The sequence below is a fragment of the Eptesicus fuscus genome, chromosome 13 (genome assembly GCF_027574615.1).
Source record: "Eptesicus fuscus isolate TK198812 chromosome 13, DD_ASM_mEF_20220401, whole genome shotgun sequence".
In the NCBI taxonomy this organism is placed as follows: Eukaryota; Metazoa; Chordata; class Mammalia; order Chiroptera; family Vespertilionidae; genus Eptesicus; species Eptesicus fuscus.
The window spans coordinates 53,473,785-53,494,607 of record NC_072485.1 but is presented as its reverse complement, the minus strand read 5'-3'; the positions used below and the strand labels follow the sequence as shown (position 1 = coordinate 53,494,607).

At 47.8% G+C, this 20,823-nt stretch overlaps 1 protein-coding gene across 3 annotated transcripts in view; it reads left to right on the top strand.

Annotated features, from left to right (window-relative positions):
* The window catches only part of PLEKHA7 (pleckstrin homology domain containing A7), a 206,336-nt gene that overhangs the window by 106,596 nt on the left and 78,917 nt on the right, over positions 1-20,823 (top strand). The window contains exons 1-4 of one of the 3 annotated variants that reach the window (XR_008557980.1): positions 7,748-7,958; positions 17,811-17,894; positions 18,159-18,243; positions 18,338-18,991. Coding sequence is in view for 1 of the 3 variants with exons in the window: in XM_054725413.1 (XP_054581388.1) it covers positions 17,811-17,894 (84 nt within the window). In the remaining 2 variants the exon portion in view is untranslated. Of the gene's footprint in view, positions 1-7,747; positions 7,959-17,810; positions 17,895-18,158; positions 18,992-20,823 lie in introns of those variants that run through there. The other 2 variants (XR_008557979.1, XM_054725413.1) reach the window with 2 other exon arrangements.

Below are 20,823 nucleotides of genomic sequence, written 5' to 3'. Positions count from 1 at the left end.
GATTTCTTTCTTTCTTTTTTTTTTTAATACATTTTATTGATTTTTACAGGGAAGAAGGGAGAGGGATAGAGAGCTAGAAACATCGATGAGAGAGTAACATCAACCAGCTGCCTCCTGCACACCCCCTACTGGGGATGTGCCCACAACCAAGGTATATGCCCTTGACCGGAATCGAACCTGGGACCTTCCAGTCCGCAGGCCGATGCTCTATCCACTGAGCCAAACCGGTTTCGGCTGGATTTCTTTTTTTTTAGTATATGTGTATATATATATGTATTTTATTGATTTTTTACAGAGAGGAAGGGAAAGGGATAGAGAGTTAGAAACATCGATGAGAGAGAAACATCAATCAGCTGCCTCCTGCACACTCCCTACTGGGGATGTGCCCACAACCAAGGTACTTGCCCTTGACTGGAATCGAACCTGGGACCTTTCAGTCCGCAGGCCGATGCTCTATCCACTGAGCCAAACTGGTTTCGGCTGGACTTGGATTTCAAAGGGAATCCTAAATCCTTTGGAAATGTATGGCCTTGGACAAATGGCTTAAGCCCTCTTACCCACAGTTCCCTCAGATGATAATCCCTCTCAGTGTTGAAGGGACGTTCGAGGTAGTATGTGCAAGCACCTCAAGTAGTTACTCCGAATGGCAGGTACTCAGGAAATGGACCCAGTGGTTTGTTCATGGGACTGGTCACACTGGACTATCAAAGCTGCGTATCTAAAAGAGAAGGTTTGACAGGTATTGTCAACCTCAGTGTAAACTTCCTGCGAAAAAGGGCTTAAGGGACCTAACTATGGGGCCGACCACCTGCTCCTGCAGCCAGGTTCCTGGGAGATGGGCATCAGTTCTAAGTCGTAGGTCTGTACGGGGCCTTTTTTGTTGTTTTCCCACCAAAATATCTCCTATTGCTCTCCTAATACATGGCTATTTCAGAAATCTCTTGACTCAACTGCTAAGTGGTGTGTTTCATGGCTTAATAGAATCCCAGAGCTGGAGAGGACCATAAGGCCTTCTTGGCAGACTTCAGGCCTGGGGTTTGTGTTCGTTCTTTAGCAACATCTTGCCAAATATTTTTCTGGCCTGAGCTTGAAAATTTCCACCAACAGGAGGCAGCCAGCCAGTCTGATGTTCAGAGGCCACTCTGGCTGTGACATGGTTGACACACAATTCTTTGAAAATGTCTCCCAGTGACTCGACCCACTGATTCTAGTCCTACCATCTTGGACCTCAGGGGACAAATCAAATTACTCTTCCTCATGATAGCCCTTCTGCAATGACGACAGCGCTCATGCGCCCCGAGTCTGCAGGCCATGAAACCCCAGTTCCTTCGGAGATGAGGCTCTGACCCGTGGGTGCCCTTCACAGTCAGGGCTTGTCTCTCTTCGACGTGCTCCAGCTTCCACTCTGGCCTGTAGGTGTGGTCACCAGAGGTGAGCACAGTATTTGAATGGGGTCTGATCAGTTCAAAATAGAACTTTTTTTTTTTACCTCCCTTCTTTTGGACCTTTATACTACTATTAAGTGAGTCCCAAGGTCCTACTGGCTTGGTGACAGCTTTTCCACACTTTTGACTAATTGGGTTTGCAATAAATCAATGCCACTAAACTAATACAGATTCTATATTATTTCCCGGAGCTGCCATGACAAGTTACCACAAGCCCGGTGGTTTAAAACAATGGAAACGTGTCCTCTGATCGTCCTGGAGGCCAGAAGTCCGAAATTAAAGTGCTGGCCGGATTGGCTCCTTTTGAAGGCTCTGAGGGAGAATCCACTCCATGCCCTTCTCTTTGTTTCTGGTAGTTTCTGGTAGTCCTTGTCTTGTAGATGCACCTGTCCAGTCTTTGCCACTCTCTTCAAATGGCCTTCCCCCCCATATGTGTTTCATATGCCATTTGAATCCAGACCAACAGCCCTGGAATTCTGTGCAAGGTGTTTTGACTGGACAAGAAGATTCCCGGCTCTCAAATATATTTTTCATGTTTGTTAGTGGAAATTAGTCACTGGGAAATGGATTTCGTTTAAGGCAGGAAATTAGTTTTAAAACAATGTATGATTTATTCCATAACCCTTGTTTCCAGGAACTAGCATTAATTTATGGTTAGTAATAACTATGACTGTGAGCAATTCTCTAACCTTCCCAGACCTTGGTTTCCTCATCTGTAAAACACAGAGATGGGGTGAGGTGAGCTCAGTGCCATTTTCAACTCTGAAACTCTTAATCCTGTGGTTTCTGGAAAGCAAGGGTTACCCTTTACGATGAAAGGTCTCAAGCTGTTGGCAGATCTCAAGTTGGCTTAATAAACTGATTGAGAATTTATGCTCCTGGTTAAGAAGGCAGAGTCTCATTCACGAGTCTGAGAATCTGAAAAAGCTCTGTCCTTTTGTTGACCTTTGACAGGATGTAGATACTGCTGTTGAACATCCCCCACCCTCTTGGGTACTTAGGCGGTGCAAGACACTAGTGATTGGCGTCTGGTTGGCTCTCAAACAGTTGTTACATGAATGGAAAGAATGCATATACTATGTCCTATGTCATTGTGGTGGGGAGGGGAATAATACAATATCATTCAGGCCTGATCGTCTGGTACCTGTGGGCTTTTGAAAGAATCTTCCTGAATACCCAGCACAAGCAGTTATTTTTAAAAGATGGTGGCAATGCGTCGAAGGAGCTTTCTGGAGCAGTTTCCTTATCTGTGATGTGGGCGGCTGCCAAGGCCTGGACTCCAGGGTCTGTGATCTGAACACCACAGTGGACTGGGTATTTTTCGGGTTGGGGTGGGAGGTCTGTGATCTTGTCCCAGGTAGCTGGCACCTGGTCAGGTGCTTTGCTGTTGTAGGAGCCCCTGCTTGCTGTCAGCGGTCCCTGTGGATGTCCGCCTGGAGCCTCTCTACCTTGGGATTCTTCAGGGACAGCACAGTTGGGGGTGCCTCTCTGGATTGTCACTGTGTGTGTGTGTGTGTGGGCGGGGGGAACAGTGCTGGCTGCGAAGGGGCGTACCTGTTCAGGAGAGCAGTCGGGGAAGGCTAAGGCGAGGCCTACTTCTATGGTTGTTGGGAAGATTCTCCTAAGATTTTTTGTGTGAGAAAGAGGATTTTGGCCTATTTTTTGCCATCTTCTTTTAGTTCTTACTCTGACGTAAAAAATATTTTCTGTAAAACAGGTCTCCTTCCTAAAAGGAAAGCTATTCTCTAGACTCAGTGGTGTTGGTATAAGACAGGGGTTGCAAACTCAGATGTCTGTACAGGCGTCGTTAACAGAAAGGCAGACTGTGTTTATGACCTCCAATTTGATTTTGGAATGCTCAGCTCACTCTGTTTATCTTTTGTTTTCCCAATTCTGATTGAGATCATGGTGCAAAGAAATTTCTCTACTGGTAAGAAAATTAGAAAGGCAGGTGTGATGATAAACACTAGTAGCACGAGGCGTACACCCTCACCCGTGGGAAGCAGTAGGGAGCGGTGGGGACTGAGGTGAGCTGAAGGTGCCATTCCACCTCTCATGGGTCCCAGTGTTGCCACAGTTTTCATTTTTCCAAGATAAGCTGGATTTTTATAGGAACTTTTCCTTGGCTCAATTTTTAAAAATGTATATGGCTCAAATAAAACTAATTTTGAGGATCCCCCGCACCCCCAGTATATCAATTTGAAATCTCTGATACATGTGGTGAAGATTAGTACCTGGGATGGGCTCCCAGGTCATCTCCCTCTGGTTGGTCTGGCCTGGGGGTCCTGGCAGAGCTGTGTGTGCAGGAGACTGCTGTCATCCGTGCATACAGACGTGGAAGAGTCCAAGATGTGTATCGTAAAAAGCAAGTGGTAGAATAATATATACAGTCTTACTTTATTTACGTAATTTTTTTCCCAAAAAGATGTATAGATAAAATTTTAAATGCGTAAAAATTTCACGAGAAACTGGTAAAGGCATTGCCTCTGAGATGGACATGGAATTGGAGACAAGAAATGAGCTTCTGCCTTTTTAGTCTGTGCCCTTCTGTAACACGTAGTGCTTCGTTTTGGGGAGGTAAAATGCAAGGAGTTGCTGGGAAGTGTTGCTGTATGAAGAGTGTAAGCCTTCCATGCTGAGTGCAGAGGACCAAGAAAAGCAGAGCAGCCTGGAGTGATCGGGAAGGACCACTGGGAAGAGGAGGGGCCGTGAAGGCTGAGCAGAATTTTTAAATTATTTTTTTAATATTTTATTTATTGATTTTAGAGAGAGAGAGTAAGGGAGAGGGATAGAGAGATAGAAACATCAATGAGAGAGAAACATTGATCACCTGCTCTCCTGCATGCCCCCTACTGGGGACTGAGTCCACAACCCAGGCATGTACTCTCCCCCCCCCCGCCCCCCACTGAGAATCGAACTGGTTATTCTTGGTTCATGGATCACCACTCAACCACTGAGCCACACTGGCTGGGTGGGCAGACTTCATTAGGAAAAAGGATGGCAGGAGCCCAAGCCCAGAGGTAGGAAGACAGGGTGACTTGGGAACTCGTGAATAATTGAGTATGGCAGGAGCCAAGGGTAGAGGGAGGTGGTGAGCGATAAGGAGGCTGTAGGAGCCAGAACGGGGGTGTGACGGAGACAGTGGACTGGAGCTCTGCCCCAGCATGACTGATTCGGCAGCGGGGACCAGGAAGTTTGGAGGCAGGGCTGCAGGGCGGGAGCCTCTCACGTGGCCTCTTCTGGCTCCCAGGTGGCTGTCACCCATTCCTGCTAGGGTGTTGCTTGGTGAACAAAGGTGATACCTATCCACCTGATGAGTAAGCTCATGGCACTTTCTGTTCCTCCACTCCCAGGCGTGTGGGCTTTGGAAGCTTCCGACCTCTGCTGGTGCACAATGTGGTTCCTGTACCCCTGAAACCAGCAATGAGGGTCTCCCCAGACATTTTGGAGGTTCTGTAGGGCAGCTGGCCACTGGCTGAAGTGTAGTCACTATAAACAAGCCCACACTTGGGAGTCAGGCAGATCTGGGCGTGAATTCTGACCTTGCCACTCACTGGTTATGTGACCTTGGGAAGGCACTTGACTCCTTTGGGCCTCAATGCCCTCGTTTGCAAATGAAGGTAAAATGACATACCTTTTAGGGTTGTGGGAGCTAACAGATTGACACTTAGCAAGTAGGTGTGCCTCGCTTTACTTTTCTATGATGACACCTCCTCTGATCTGTAGTTATGTATATTGATATTACAGGGGTGGGCAAAGGTAGGTTTACACTTGTTCATATGGAAAATAATACAATAAATAATAATACAAGAATAAACTGTTGTGTGTACTCACGACTGTAAACTTTCTTTTGCCCACACCTGTCTTTATGTTCAGTATGTAAAATACATATTTATTTGTGTCTGTATATGGCCATGTTAGTCTAGTCCAGTGGTCGGCAAACTGCGGCTTGCGAGACACGGTTTGCCGCTCTGTTGCCTAATGAGTTTGCCGACCACTGGATGGGGCTTAATCACAAGGAACAACAACAGCCTGTAATTATTAGAATCGAGAGTCTAGGTCAATGGTCGGCAAACTCATTAGTCAGCAGAGTGGCAAACTGCGGCTCGCGAGCCGCAGTTTGCCGACCACTGGTCTAGCCTATTGGATTGTAAGTTCCTGTTCAGTGGGGATAATTATGTTCTAAACATAATTGTTTTACCCCAAAGCACTGAGTATTAAGCACATCATAGGGCTGAATACATGTTGGACGAATGGAGTTTGTGTTCTCAAACCTACTCCAGTCTTGACAGCAATTGACTTGTGATTGAGGAGGATGTGTCTGCAGGCTGGGGCTATCTCCTCTGCGGTTAAAACAAGTGTTGTTCGGCTGACATGTCAGGCTGGCCCGTGATCATTTTGCTATGCAGATCTATATTTTGTGGCACTTGATGTTTATATATTTTGGGAGGACTTCTTTTAAAATGTATAAAGTTGCAGAAGGTATGCCAGCACATTGCTAGGGCCCTTCCAGAGGCCTCAGAAGGGGACTGTGAAAGTGAGGGCACTAGAACTTGAGCTTTATTAGTTTCACAGCAAATCACCTGAGCATTTAGAGACTCATAGAACATTCACTACGGGCAGTAGTAGGAGTTATGAAGGAGGTGGAGCTTTCTAAAAGGGAAAAATGCTGGTACAGGTTTTATAGTAAACCTGTCATTCCAGGTAGACTCAGAATAAAATTTGCCTTTTTTTTCATTCAACAAATATTTATTGAGCACCTGCTGTGTGCCAGGCACTATGTAAGCACTGGAATGTAGCTGTGAAGATCTGCGATGTGCTTGCATCTAGACCTAGGTTGCAAAGAGCCACAGTGTTGATATTAGGCTGTGGCGATAAAGCCACAGGCAGTAAAGGCATTTTGGTTTCTTAGTTTCACCTTCTGATCCCTCTCACTTTCTCCTTTCCAGGCCTTTTCTGGGAATGAGAGCCACAGGGTTAAATCGATGCTGATTGGACCTTAACCATCCCAAACAGTGATGAAAGAGCCGTAGATTGTTACAAGGGGGAGGAGGTACAGTGGCTTTTAACTGCTCAACCCTTCCTGGCCCTCACTGTGTGAAATATAGGTTTCCCCTGCTCTCTAAGAGTAGAGCTTTCTTAAAAAAAAAAAAAAGAGTAGAGCTTTCTTATGAAACCTTTCATAAGCTGAAATAGTGTAAAGCGAAGTAATTACCATTAATTTATGTGGAAAATTTTGGGAGTGTTCCAAGACCCCTCCCCCAAATAACTTATTAAATCATCTATACTAATAAAAGGGTAATATGCTAATTAGACCCGGTCGACCGGACGTCTGGTCTTACTTCCGGACAAAGCCACTGAGGCAGAGGTGGTTAGGGGCGATCAGGCTGGCAGAGGAGCAATTAGGGGAGATCAGGCTGGCAGGAGAGGGCAGTTAGGGGCGATGAGGCCGGCAAGGGAGGGCGGTTAGGGGCGATCAGGCCGGCAGGCAGAGGCGTTAGGGGTGATCAGGCAGGCAGGCAGGTGAGTGGCTAGGAGCCAGCAGTCCTGGATTGCAAGAAGGATGTTCAGCTGCCGGGATCGGGCCTAAACTGGAAGTTGGACATCCCCCGAGGGGTCCTGGATTGGAGCGGGTACAGGCCGGGCTGAGGGATCCCCATCGCCCGCACGAATTTCGTGCACTGGGCCTCTAGTACTAAATAACACATAAAACCTGAAATAGCACTACCATATAGTAAAAGCAGTAGTGCACAATATAAGTCGAGATACAGCACAGGTTCTCACTCGGGGCGCGTGCTGCCTTTGTAACAGCTCCCTGCAAAACAAATGCTGAACGCTATTTTTGCTTCTCACCTTTTTCCGTAGAAGCGAACATCCTCTTTGGGTTTCTTTCAGTTAGCAGAAACAGGTACTAATTAATGTCGGTCTTTCATAAAAGTGAGAGGTGTAACTTGACCTTTCGAAAAGGGGGGCTACCCCTGTAGTGATACGGGAGCCATCATTTCTCCATCAAAGGCTCTGCCGTGGGGTGGATTTCAGCCAGTGTGGCAGAGCAGAACAGAGCAATTCCTTGTTAGGTGGGGTGTTTCTTATGCCCTATTTCTAGAGGGACAGCCAACCCCAGTCTCAAAGAACAGAAGAATCACGGCTGGAGACACACAGCACCTGCCTCGCAGTTCACCCCCAGCAGCGCTCCGCGGGGCCACCGCGGGGTGGTGACTCAGAGCTGGAACTGTGTTCCTGCACCGTTGCCAGATTTTGCATCAGGGGCGGGGAGGAAACAGAATGAATGAGTAGGAGCAAGTGGCTGCTAGATGTGTAACACCTTGGGAGGCAGCTGCCCCAGAACCGAAATTGAAAGCAAGCAGGTGGACCGGGAGCCCGCGCTTTACCTCTGCAGAGGCCCAGGTCCTCCCTCCCTGTCTGACCTGGACTGGGGTTCTCATCAGGCCAACAATGAAGCTCAAGGAAAGAGTGTGCCTGCTGCCTTTCCCAGCGAGAACAGGAGAGCAGGTTAGTCCTGTACTGGTTTCTTAAGGATTCGGTTTGCTGCGAGGTAGTCCGATGCCTGAAAACCCAAGTCATGACGGAGAGAAAGGGAGTTTTCTGTGGCTTAGTTGGGAGTGCCTACAGTTAAGAAACAGTAATCTGCTTTAATTGGGAATAAGTAGGACACAAGTATCATCAGCTACACCTCCCTGATGTCGTTACAAAGGGTATTCTGTTGGCAAGTGACACGGGGGAGGACAGCTGCCCGCCTGGCTCCTGTGTGTTGTCACTTGTGTGCAGTGTTGTTAGCCTCTCGGTCTGTGGCTCTGGCAGGAGTCTGACATGAACCTCAGCACCTTCAGACGTTGTAGCTAGAAGATCACCTGGGCCAGCCTTCTCGCTTTCCGCTTAACGAACCTCACTTAAGAGCATTAAACAGAAGCAAAAAAACTGGGTGGTCTCTGAGGTCTGTGCGGTTTCAAAACTTCTCTAGGGTGTGCGTTCCTAGCTGCGCACAGCCTGGCGGCAGGCTTTTCTCCCTGGGCCCCACTCTCTGAACCGTGGGACCCAGCCCAGTGAGGGACAGAGGTGTGGCTGAAGGAAGGCGCCTCCTGATCCTCAGTGACTTTGCCGGGCGGGCGAGTTCTTTCAATAGAAGTTTAGACAGGAGGCCTGTGTTGTGCCTTAACGCAAAAGGAAGAATGTGTTCTTGTTTTTTTTTTTGTTTTGTTTGTTTTTTACAGAGAAGAAGGGAGAGGGATAGAAAGCTAGAAACATCGATGAGAGAGAAACATTGATCAGCTGCCTCCTGCACACTCCCTACTGGGGATGTGCCCGCAACCAAGGTACATGCCCTTGACCGGAATCGAACCCGGGACCCTTCAGTCCACAGGCCGACGCTCTATCCACTGAGCCAAACCGGTTTTGGCAAGAATGTGTTCTTGAGCTGCTGTTCTGTGCAGGGCTAATGACACTGCACCTGGCAACGTGGAAGACGATAAAACAACTCGATTAGAGGAGAGTTTTAGAGCTAGCACAGGAAAAATCTAACAGGCACTGGAGGTTGAGTGTTTGCTGCAGGCCGGACACATTACCGGCACTCTTCAAACAATCTTGTCAGGTTGCAATGGTCTTCTCTTTTTTTCAGATAAAGAAACCGACTCTCAGAAAGATCACTAACTCCTTCAGGGTCGGGCACAGCCAGTGTGCAGCAGAGCTGGGATTTGAACTTCTGACTCTGATCTGGGGGTTCATGCTCTGCAGGCCTTGGGTGGCCTCCCCAGGTGGGGAGACCAACCCCTCCTTGGACAGATGAGGAAAGCAAGACACAGGGAGGCTACTCCCCTCAACACCCCCGGTGGGGTGCTGGGACTGGTTTGGTAGTAATTAAGCTGTACCTCAGCTCCTATTACGTTGCTTCCCTGACACATTTTATAAAGAGCTTTAGGAAAGGGGAGGCTGTCTGGGTTTGATTTCCTCATTCTATCAGGCGTTTGCCTTTAATCTTTTCATGATTATCGAGGTCCTATGAAGCCATAATGAAAACATCCTATTAACAAACAGCAACCCTAAGTACCGGGGCCCCATGTGGGAACTCGGGAAGCAGGTAGGTTTGCAGCATGGGTCACTGGGTCAGAAGGGGTGATTTAGGAACTTCGTTGGCCGTAGAGTGGATCTGAAAACACCTGGAGAGCCTAATGCACTAGAGGGCTTTCTGTCGGCTGAATTCAGAGTTTGGAAAGGACAGAACTTCCCTCTTTGCAAGATGTGAGAGCTTTACGTTATCTCAGTTAATTTTGCGACTCTCTTACGCCCCATCTGTGCCAGGCTCTGCCCCTTTTGGTACCTCTGGGTGAGGAGAACAGTTACAGACTGGCCGTCCGGGTGGTGGGTCTGGGGTTTGGCTGGATTTCAGTGTCTCTGCCTAGTTGGGTGTGCGACTGAGTCAGGTGTGGTGGGAGAGGGGAAGGCTCTTCCTTGGTCTGCGTCCTGCACCCCAAGGCTGGTGGAGTCTCCGCCTGGGTGTAGGATCCTTTATCAGGGCCCGTGGGCCCCTGCCGCGCCCGCTCTCTCTGAGGAATCTGTGATCGGTCGGGGCTGCTGACCTCAGAAAACGAGATGGGTTCTGCACAGCCTCTCCCCGAAGGCCATGTGTGTTTGTGCTCCGGCTGTTGAGATAAAGGAGTTCAAGTGCCTGCTCCACGGTATCACTGCTCTGTGCTGCGGGAGAGACAGGAGAAACAAGTGAGGCACTGCTCCCGGCCCTCCAGGCACTTAGGATCTTGCTGGAGATAGGGAAGGGGGCAAGGGGGAGGAGAACAAACATACCTGAAGTAAGTAGAGAGCATTATGAGAGAGTATATAATCAAGTCACCAAATTGTAGGTTTCACACCAAATACTCGCCCAGTTCACCAAAGGGAGATCCAGGTAATGTTTGTGTTATCCTTGTATGTGTTTTTAATCGCTCAGTAATTTCCTCTCTGGTGTTTGCATTCCGTTCTTTGATTCTCTCCGAGTGCACTCGCCTTCCCTGGCAGAGGTGGGGGATGTTGCAGAGGAGGGCTAATTTCTCCAAATTATATTGTAACAGTTGGGAGGGAGCCAAGGACGAAGCGTTCTTGGCATGTCAGCGTCTCCTTGTTCTTTCCTCTGGCAGTCAGAGCAGAAAGCCACTGCCTTCTGTGGCTTCTGACCTTTGAGGTTCTTGCCTCGTTGTTATCTGAGCCCAGACTTTTGTAGGGTTAGCGAGCCTGTTTGGAGGCATGGCCTCACTTTAAGGTCGGAGTCTCCTTGGTCATTTCTCACTCACTCCTTCAGCAGATAGAATAGTGCTACCCACTGCTGTCGACTGATGATCGCAGTGAAAAGACAGACAAGGTCCTGGCTTTCCGGGACCACACGTCAGTCAGGGAGACTGCTAATAGCAAAAACATTTGTAGGTAAGAAAAAGAACAGTTAGTAATAATTAAAGTAGGGTGATGTGCTGTGACGTGACTGGGAGCCTGCTTCAGTGGGTGGTTGGGAAGGGCTCTGAGATGGTGATGATTCTGCTGAGTCTGAATGACAAGGAACCAGTCATGAGAGGGGAGGAAAGAGCATCCAGGCTGAAAGGACAGCGGCTGGTACAAAGGTTGCTAAGTAGGAAAGAGCTTGGCGTTCAAGGAGCAGAAAGGAGGCCAGTGTGACTGGGGAAGGAGGAGAGCGATACAGGAAGAGGTGGAGCTAGGCAGGGGTCAAGTCATCTAGGATCTTCTAAGCCAAGGTTAGGAGCTTGGACTGATGCTGTGAATGGAAATAAGGACGCCTGGAGGAGGAGTATCAGGTTTGGAGGGAGTCGGGGGAGGAGGCTCGTTCTATGTTTGCCCTGTAAAAATTTAGGCACCAGTAGCCATTACCATAACCAAGGCACAGTCAGGTTTAGCAAATGTTCATTGCATACCTTCTGTATGTCAGGCATTGTGCAAGGCTCTTTAACGTATGTTTCCTCATTTCATCCTCACAACAACCTTTTCGGAAGACATTCTTCTTCTTCTTTTTTTTTTTTAATATATTTTTACTGATTTCCGAGAAGAAGGGAGAGGGAGAGAGAGAGAGAAACATCAATGATGAGAGAGAATCATTGATCCGCTGCCTCCTACACGCCTCACACTGGGGATTGAGCCTGCAACCCAGGCCTGTGTCCTGACCTGGAATGGAACCATGACCTCCTGGTTCATAAGTTGATGCTCAACCATTGAGCCACACCGGCCAGGCAGATATTATTATTCTTTATTTGCAGATGGAAGCACTGAGGCTGAGAGGTGAAGCGGCTTGCTCTGGTTTGCAGCCAGATCTTCTGACTCCAAGGCTCTGGGCTGACTTGTTGCTCAGGGCAGATATTGAAGGAGGCTGGTTAGTACTGTGTTTCCACTTGGAGAGAGTGTGGGGACCATGTGTTGGCTCATCAAGGCCTGATTCCCATGCTTCTGGAAGAAGGGCCCGTCAGAGTTAACTCGCGTGTGCAGCGAGCTGTCGAAAATCTTGACATTTTCAAAGTAGTGTGAGCTCCGAAGACCACTTGGGTCAGGTTCTCAGGAAATGCCACATGAACCACGTTGACACTTTGCACTAAACGAGCAATTTTGAAAAAAAAGTGTTAAGTAAAATAAAACAAAAAGGAGCTTAAGAAATGTGGAAAGCGGTTTCAACGGTTGGCTGCTGTAGCCCTTGACTCAGTAGCCCAAGTGGAAACGGAAGAAGATGGGGAGGCAATTCGTTTTGTTCTTGGAGTTTCAGTTACTGATTTTGGGACCTAAGGTAAGAGTACATTAGGTTACCCAGAATCCTTGGTTTTCTTGAGTCACTGGGCTTTGGAACAAAGATAGTAAGTGCCTTAACTAGCCTGGGGGCAGTGCTGAAAGCAGCTTCAGTAACTCTTCTGCACTGTTCTGGGGGCCACACCGAGGGGCCAGGAGACCCAGCGTGGCACATGCTGCCGAGCACGCCAATGGGAAGAGCCTTGATAGAGTTCCTCCTGAGGCTGTGAGGCCGGATGCTTTTCTGACATCTGAAGCCCTTTCTTCTCTTTATAACCTGGGTCAGGTGAGAGCTAAAGCTGTCAGGGCAGCTTTGCCCCCCTCTCAGCGTACCAATACCACCGCTGTCAGAAAGCCAGATGCACCAGGGGGCTCTGACCTCCACTCCCCAGCACCGTTCACATAACCCCACGGCTTCTTGCCATGCCCCCCAAATTGCCATGCTGAGGAATTGGAACCTTTAGGCTTAACCAACCTGAGTCACTGCTCGCCTTGTGGTCGAAGTCTATATGCACGGAAAAATCAATCTTGCAAAAATGTTGCAAGAAACTACAGGACCCGTGTGCATTTGGACTGGTCCTGTCTGTGGCTGCAGGTGGGCTCTTCCTTACACTGAGCTCCAGCCGGTCTCCACTTCTCCCTGGTCCTCACGCTTTTCTCTTTTGTGTTTGCCGTCGGGCTTCTTCAGGGCCTAACCCTAGCCCTTCCCAGCCCGGGGCCTGTGAAGACGTGCTGGTTTACATAGATGGTGACCTGTGGCCCGCCTTCTCGGGGATCATCCTTCCCTGCCACCTTCATCCTGCTGCCTGGTCCTCTCCCAGGCGAGACTGGCTGCTGTTCAGCGCGGAGGGGCTGCTCCTGGGAGAAGAGCGGGATAGAAGAATAAAGGCGAGGGCTGTGTTTGGCCTCATTTGCCAAGTTAACTATCTCAGTGGCCTAACGAGAAACTGAAGCCCTTGTATGGAGGAGAGAGAGTTTCTGTGCTCCCCTGAGACCAGCCACCTGGCTTCCAGCCGGGCCATCTCCATCACTACCAAGGAGCAAGGTGGCAATTCAGGTTTAAGAACAGGTATTTCGGGGGATTTGTCTGTGCCTGCTAAATGCGTCCTGCGACAGGGCTATAGTACATGAGATCCTTCATGCGTTTTAGAAAATCAGGAAATGGGCAGGAGGGGGGCTTTTGGGCCAAGGGGTGGGGAGACACCAGGAAAGGTGAGAACACTTGGCAATGTGGTGGGTGGAGGGCTCCAGCATGTACTAGGCAGCCTTGGTTTGTAAGGGTGAGTCTGGAGTAGCAGAAAGAGATCGGGAGGAGGTTGACTGAGATGCAGGAACGCAGGAGTTGACTGTCCTTGTGGGCAAGTCCTCTACCCTTTTCGGGCCTCCCTTTCCTCACCGGTGGCGTGGTGTGATGAGACACAGCCTGCCCTACAGGGTACTTGGGAAGATTAAATGAAATAAAATAGCCCAAGGACCTAAATTTCCTCCTTTGCTCTAAAAATGCTGAACCAGAAGCTTTGCCATTAGCAAGTTGGGTGAGTCTGATCAGAAATGATCAAATTTTAAACAGTATTTCGGAGGCATTACTTTGGTTCATCTCTTTTCTCAATATATGTGTCTCTTTTTTCCCCCTTTAAATTTGGTGTTCAATACCATCCCATAACCCGAATCCTGTTTCCTGTTGTGTAACACGGGGATAAAAATGCCTGCCCTGCCTACCTCAGTGGGTACTTGGGAGGGTCCAATGCGGTGACGAATGTGACTACACTTAAGGCTTCGTGTAAATGCAGGAAATGATGCTAATGATGCTGTGGTTGATACCTTTTTTTTTTTGCAAAAAGGGCAGCATTCATATTAGGGAGGAAACGTTAGGAAGCTACCTCTATATTTGGTGAAATGACAGCTGTATTTTTGTCCACTTTTAAAAACTATCTTCCTTCTAACGTTAGAATGTAAACTTCGTCTTAGTGCCTACGCCATTCAGCTCAGGATTTACTTACCCAAGACTCTGGGCTTTGTCAAGCTCGTACAGGTTGGGTGTGGGGAGCCCAGGAGTTGCTATTAAGGTTGTGTGGTGTCTGTGAAGTGGTTGCTGATGCTGGATGCTGCTCCAAGCACATAGAAGATTTGCTCTTTGCCTGATTCCACCCGAGTTCCACCCAGTTGACTTTGTGATAGGACCAGAGGCTGTTTGGGGGCTACTGAGAGCCACGTTGGTGTTGTCAGTCAGACCCTGGCCCTGGCACAGGGGAAGGAGGGAGGGAAGGAGGGAGGGAAGGAAGGAGGGAAGGACAGGGAGAGCAGTGGATGGTGCTATTTTCCTGATGCCTTGTCTTTAGGGATTTCTGTCACCCTTAGGGGTGATCACCAGCCAGGAAGCTTCCAGCCCCACAGACTCCTAAGGGAAGGGGACAGCAGGTTATCATGCAAAGAGAATGCCATTTAGCAATAGAAGACCTGGACTCATGTCCCAGTCTTGTCACAGATTGACGAAGTTATCTTGAACAAGTCACTTAACCTCTCTGACACCTTTCCTCATTCATAAGATGGGGTGGTCGGTGTTAATAGCTGAGATGGGTAAGGAAAGGCTTTAGGACTGGAGAACCCTTAAGCAGTGAGAGTGGATAGTGGTGGTGTTGCTTTATTGTTATTCCCATTATGAGCAGGGCCTTTTTCTCCTGCAGGTGGAAAGGAGGCAGGCTTAGATTAGAGCTTGTGTTTCCAGATTCCCTGGTGAATGGAGATGCCTCTCTTACGCGGTGCAAGGATTTCTGAAACAGGTTTAGTTAAGGGAGCCTGCTTCCCACCCTTATTCAGATGCTCATGTCTTGGGAAGACCAGGATGCTGCCTGCCAGATGAGGGCATAGGAGTCTAAGGGCTTGTCTGGGACCAGGGAGCAGCCTGGTTCTGCCTGCTTCACCTTTGGCTTATTGGGATTCAGGCTGTTCTAGCCTCAGTGCCAGCTTACCCCAGACACCAGCACGCAGGGTGCTCTGACCAGGCTCCAGGGCAGAGTAAGAAAAACTTTGTAGGCCTAGAGATTTTTTCTTTATAAACCTTCATGCTATGCTCATTTAAATCTACTAGTTTCTGGGTTGGCTCAGTGCTCAACTTGGAGGTGAGGCTAACACTTTAATACCAACAAACTGAGATGATGGATGGACTCTGACAGTGAAAACATGTTAACCATCTGTGTTAGGAGCCTTAAGACCATGCTCTGGTCATCTTACCCCTGGAACTTTAAGCCAAGGAAATAATTTGAATTGCAGAAAAAGCCTATACTCAAAGATGTATCTATAATAATAAAAGTGTAATATGCTAATTAGATCGGACAGCCGAACGACCTTCCAGACATCCTTCTGGACAAAGCCGCCGTTGGGGGGGGCGCTGAGGCAGAGGTGGTTAGGGGTGATCAGGCAGGCAGGCGAGCAGTTAGGTATGATCAGGCAGGCATGAAGAGTGGTTAGGGGCGATCAAGCAGGCAGGTGAGCAGTTAGGGGCAATCAGGCAGTCAGGTAGAGTGGTTAGGGGTGATCAGGCAGGCAGGTGAGCAGTTAGGGGTGATCAGGCAGGCAAGCAGAGTGGTTAGGGGCAATCAGGCAGGTGAGCAGTTAGGGGTGTTCAGGCAGGCAAAGTGGTTAGGGGCAACCAGGCAGGCAGGCGAGCAGTTAGGGGCAATCAAGCAGGCAGGCAGAGTGGTTAGGGGTGATCAGGCAGGCAGGCAGGTGAGCGATTAGGAGCCAGCAGTCCCAGATTGCAAGAGATGGGATCGAGCCTAAACTGGCAGTTGAACATCCCCCGAGGGGTCCCGGATTGCGAGAGGGTACAGGCTGGGCTGAGGACCGCCCCCATCCCCTGTGCATGAATTTTGTGCACCGGGCCTCTAGTTTATTATAACAGTGGGGCAGGGAGGGTGCCTGAAATGTCCAGCGTTAGAAGAATGTTCATCTTTCTACAGCGAAAGTGCTGTCGGGTAAGGTCTCACTTGTCCCTGCAGCATCTAAAGCAGAGCCTGGCACACACACGGCCAGGAAATAGTTTTTGAACAATTTGCGATATGAGAGAAAATTGTATCTGTATGATGAGACTATTATTCAGCTGTTTCAAATGAAGAAGTCTTAATGACAGGAAAATTTCTGTGTTCATAGGATGTGATAAAAGCAGAATACAGATTTCTAAATGCAGTAAAATCACAGCTTTTTTTTTTTTTAAATAGAAGGAAAAAAATTAAAAAGCTAGGAAGGAGCATATACAAAGGTATATGTTGAGGTGGTGAGATCATGGGTGACCTTTTTTCTGTCTATATTTTCTAAAATTTTCTAAAATTTGATTTGTGACTGGGGGAAACATTTTCAAACAAATCATACTCTTTAAAAAAGGAGGTTAGGTTAGTTTATTCAGGGAACAAACCAGCGGTCTCTAGAGCCAGCTCCTCCTTCCTTTCAAAGAACCAGGCAGCCTTTGTGGATACACAAAACACCTACACACTTTGGTTGTGCCTGTCAGCTTGGCGTGGAAGCTGATCCCTCCTAACTTCAAAAGGGTGGTGGGAACTCTGCAGTGTTGAAATCGTGCAGGTCATGTTGCAGAGACATGCCCATACATTCATATCCATCACTGAAGTGAAGACATTTTGTAGTAGGGAGAAGAATTTTAAGAAGATAGTTATTTTTTTTTTTTCTGGGTGGGTGGTTAATTCTTAGAATTCTTTCCCTGGTTCATGGGTTTTGGGAGCTGTTGAAAGGGCCGTCTGCTTTCCTTCATTCTTGTTTTAGCTCGTGCCGTCTTAAAGCAACTCTTTGCTAAGCCGCTCCGTTTTTGTTGGAGTCGGTGCTTCGTGGAATGTCTCTCTGAGATGCAGTGCTCTCCTGGAGCCAAGACATCCCTAGAATTGAAGTCCCTGCGTCTTAGGTGGCCTCTAGCACCTGAGCTGGAAGTTCTTTATTTTTTTAAAGCATTTTTATTTATTAATTGATTTTAGAGAGGGAGGGAATGGGAGGGAGGGGAGAGAGAGAGAAAGAACACAGATTTGTTTGTTCCACTTATTTATGCATTCATTGGTTGATTCTTTTTAAAAAATATATATATTTTATTGATTTTTTACAGAGAGGAAGGGAGAGGGATAGAGAGTTAGAAACATCGATGAAAGAGAAACATCGATCAGCTGCCTCCTGCACACTGGGGATGTGCTCGCAACCAAGGTACATGCCCTTGACCGGAATTGAACCTGGGACCCTTGAGTCCACAGGCTGACGCTCTATCCACTGAGCCAAACCGGTCAGGGCCATTGGTTGATTCTTGTATGTGCCCCGACTGGGGATCAAACCCGCAACCTTGGTGTATTGGGACGCTGCTGTAACCAACTGAGCTACCTGGCGAGGGCTCAGCCGGAAGTTCTTGGCGTTTGAGTACAGCTGGGTTGTAAAAGATTCAGTGCCTCTCAGCAGAAAGGCCCACCTTCTCACCCTGGGAGGCGTCTGTGATGATCAGGCGTCCTCAGACATTCCTGACCTGTTGTGTCTATAATCCTTTTCATTCATATGACTTTTCCTTCATTATCTCCTTTTCTGTCTCTGTAGCCATAACCAGCAGACCACAGCGTTCAGGCATCCTGTGAGTGGGCAGTTTTCTCCAGAAAACAGTGACTTTATTCTTCAAGAAGAGTAAGTACTTTAAATATTCTCTTTCCCGGGCAGAGCTTGGGAGCTTAAAGGCATTTGCTCAAAACAAAGCTTGTTGGACTATTTTCTCTCTCAGCTAGAGGGGCACGGAGTGGTTGGTGAAATGGGAGAACTTTGTTCTGCAGTCTCTGGACTTCTCTCAGTGGGGAGAGGTGGAAGGGGGAGATGACATGGGGATGCCTGTGATTGGTATTGTCAGAGCCCCTTAAAAGCTCTCTTTCCCTTGAACCCATTCTTTTCCTCAAGTGACATCTAACACATTCATCTGGTGTGAAAGCACCTTAAATACAGCCTCAGACCGAGCGGAACCAGCCTCTAAAGGAAGCCTTAAGTAAGAGCCCAAAGCCAGGGCTTAGAAGAGAGGAGGACGGGGACACCCATTGACCCTGGACATTTGGAGCTCATGCTTGCTTTTCCCAACACAGGAACTTTCTTGTTCCTCGGTCCCGTTTCAGCAGGGCCTCGGGGGAGCTCAGAGATGGGTCTCCCACCCAGGGCCGTCTACCTCAAAGGCACACGCAGCCCAAGCAGGATGCGTTCTTCAACCAAACATGAAGGCAGAGACCCTGTGCAGGTGGCTGTGTTCCCTTCTCATCTGAGGCCATTCTGTTCCAAGAAAACAATTCTGTTTGAGAAACTAATAGAGATGTTGGCTTTATGTGTCGTTGTTTTTTTCCTTCAAGTTATTTTTCTTGTGTTCAATCACCTAGACCAGTGGTCGGCAAACTCATTAGTCAACAGAGCCAAATATCAACAGCACAACGATTGAAATTTCTTTTGAGAGCCAAATTTTTTAAACTGAAACTTCTTCTAACGCCACGTCTTCAAAATAGACTCGCCCAGGCCATGGTATTTTGTGGAAGAGCCACACTCAAGGGACCAAAGAGCCGCATGTGGCTCGCGAGCCGCAGTTTGCCGACCACTGGCCTAGACCAAATAGGATCTTTAAATAAATTATCAGTATTCGTGTTTTACAGCATTTCCCTCCCTTGATACTTACACGTATAAACTTTCTCTTATAGAAAATTTCAAACATGTACAAAAGTAGAGAGATACAGTAATAAATCCAATATATTCATTGCTCGTCTTCAATAATTTTCAAAGCACGACTGATTTTATTTCATCTATGCACTCCCCCCCCCCCAGATTCTTTCGAAGCAAATTCCAAACATCATGTTATCTCTGTAGTATTTTCAGCATAGAATAATTATTTTACAGAACTTTTAAAATTAGAATTCTATAATTACAGCAAGGGTCCTCAAACTTTTTAAACAGGGGGCCAGTTCACTGTCCCTCAGACCGTTGGAGGGCCGGACTATAGTTAAAAAAAAAAAACAAACTATGAACAAATTCCTATGCACACTGCACATACCTTATTTTGAAGTAAAAAATCAAAACGGCAAAAATACCCGCATGTGGCCCACGGGCCGTAGTTTGAGGACGCCTGAATTACAGTAATTCCTTGCATGTTTACTCTGTGCTGGGGATTTTACATGCATACCTCATTTACTGCGGTCATCCTGAGGAGTAGGTCATCATCATCGTTTAGAGATGAAGACACTGAGACTCAGAGAAATAGTCACTTGCCCCAAGTTGCATGGCTAGAAGTAGAAAAGCCAGATGTCATTCCAGCTTGATCTCTTTAGTCAGGTCTAACCTTTCCCTAGTCAGATGCTGCTTGCTAAATTATTTTTATGCTGGTGGCCTAGGAGACATGATGGCCAAACTGTGGGGTTGGGGCCTGACTCTGAAAGCATTACTATTAGAGAATGAGTGGAAGACAAAGACTATCTTGTCTTCTAATTTGAGAAAGAATTGCTGTGTAAAGAATTCCAGCTTGGAATGAAATTGTTTATAGAACCCTGCAGGTCAGAAGCTCTTGAGAGGTCATTGGGTTCAGCCCCCTTTCTTAGGCATCCTGGAGACCTGGGCACCTGTCATTCTGAAAGGTCTGAATAGGGAATCCATCAGAATGCTTAAATTGGGAAGTTACCAACGTTTAGAAAAATGCAGACTTTTATCACTGAATACTTCAGTCACACATACCTCCTTTTCCTCATGTTAACAAAGACTTTGTCCCCCGATTACTTCTGGGAAAGGTAGCCTCTTGTATTCTACCAAAATATCTCTGTAGCTAGTCTCAATTCCTTTCCGTTTCCAAGGAAGAGATGTTCTTTTCAAGGGTCGCTCTTTCCCTGTAGAGTCCATTTCCTGGCTGTCATAAGGAGTGCTGGCTTATCTGGAGTGGTGGGGGTGCACCGGTGTGGCCAGACACTCCTTCAAGGAGGCAGAAAGTGCTTCAGGCATTGAGAGGAAGGGAGGATTCCTATGAGCTGATGTGGCGATCCCTGCACTTACTCACTAAATACTTACTGAATGCCTACATTGTGTCAGGGGCGATGCCGGACGGCAGTTACAGCAGCAAGGAAGGCGAACGTGGTCCTGTCTTGTGAAGAACTGACGGCTGAATAGGGAAGATAGATAATCAAACAGAAGATCACAAATGTGACCCATGTTCATGACCAAGGAAACAAAGGGTTAAATGGGAGTTGATAAAAGACCGTTCTAACCTGGCTTAGGGATCCTGGAAGGCCTCTCCATCCTGGGAAGGTCTGTTGTTTAAAATTGAGACCTGTCCTGTCTACGTGAACAACGTGGGCAAAGCCCTCGAGGGCAGAGAGGGTGAGTGTAGAGAGAGGGGTCTGTGCCAGCTGAGTTAGAGTGAAAACTGAAGAGCACTGGATGGATTCTGGAGATAGTTGGGAGGTAACATTGATAGGACATGGTGATGGATTGTCTGTGATGGGGATGAAAGAGAGGGAAGACTTTATTGAAGTGTCTGGCCCTAAACAGGAGGAAGGGGGAGGATTTAGATAAGGATCGGTGTGCACGTGTATGAGGGTGGTTCACA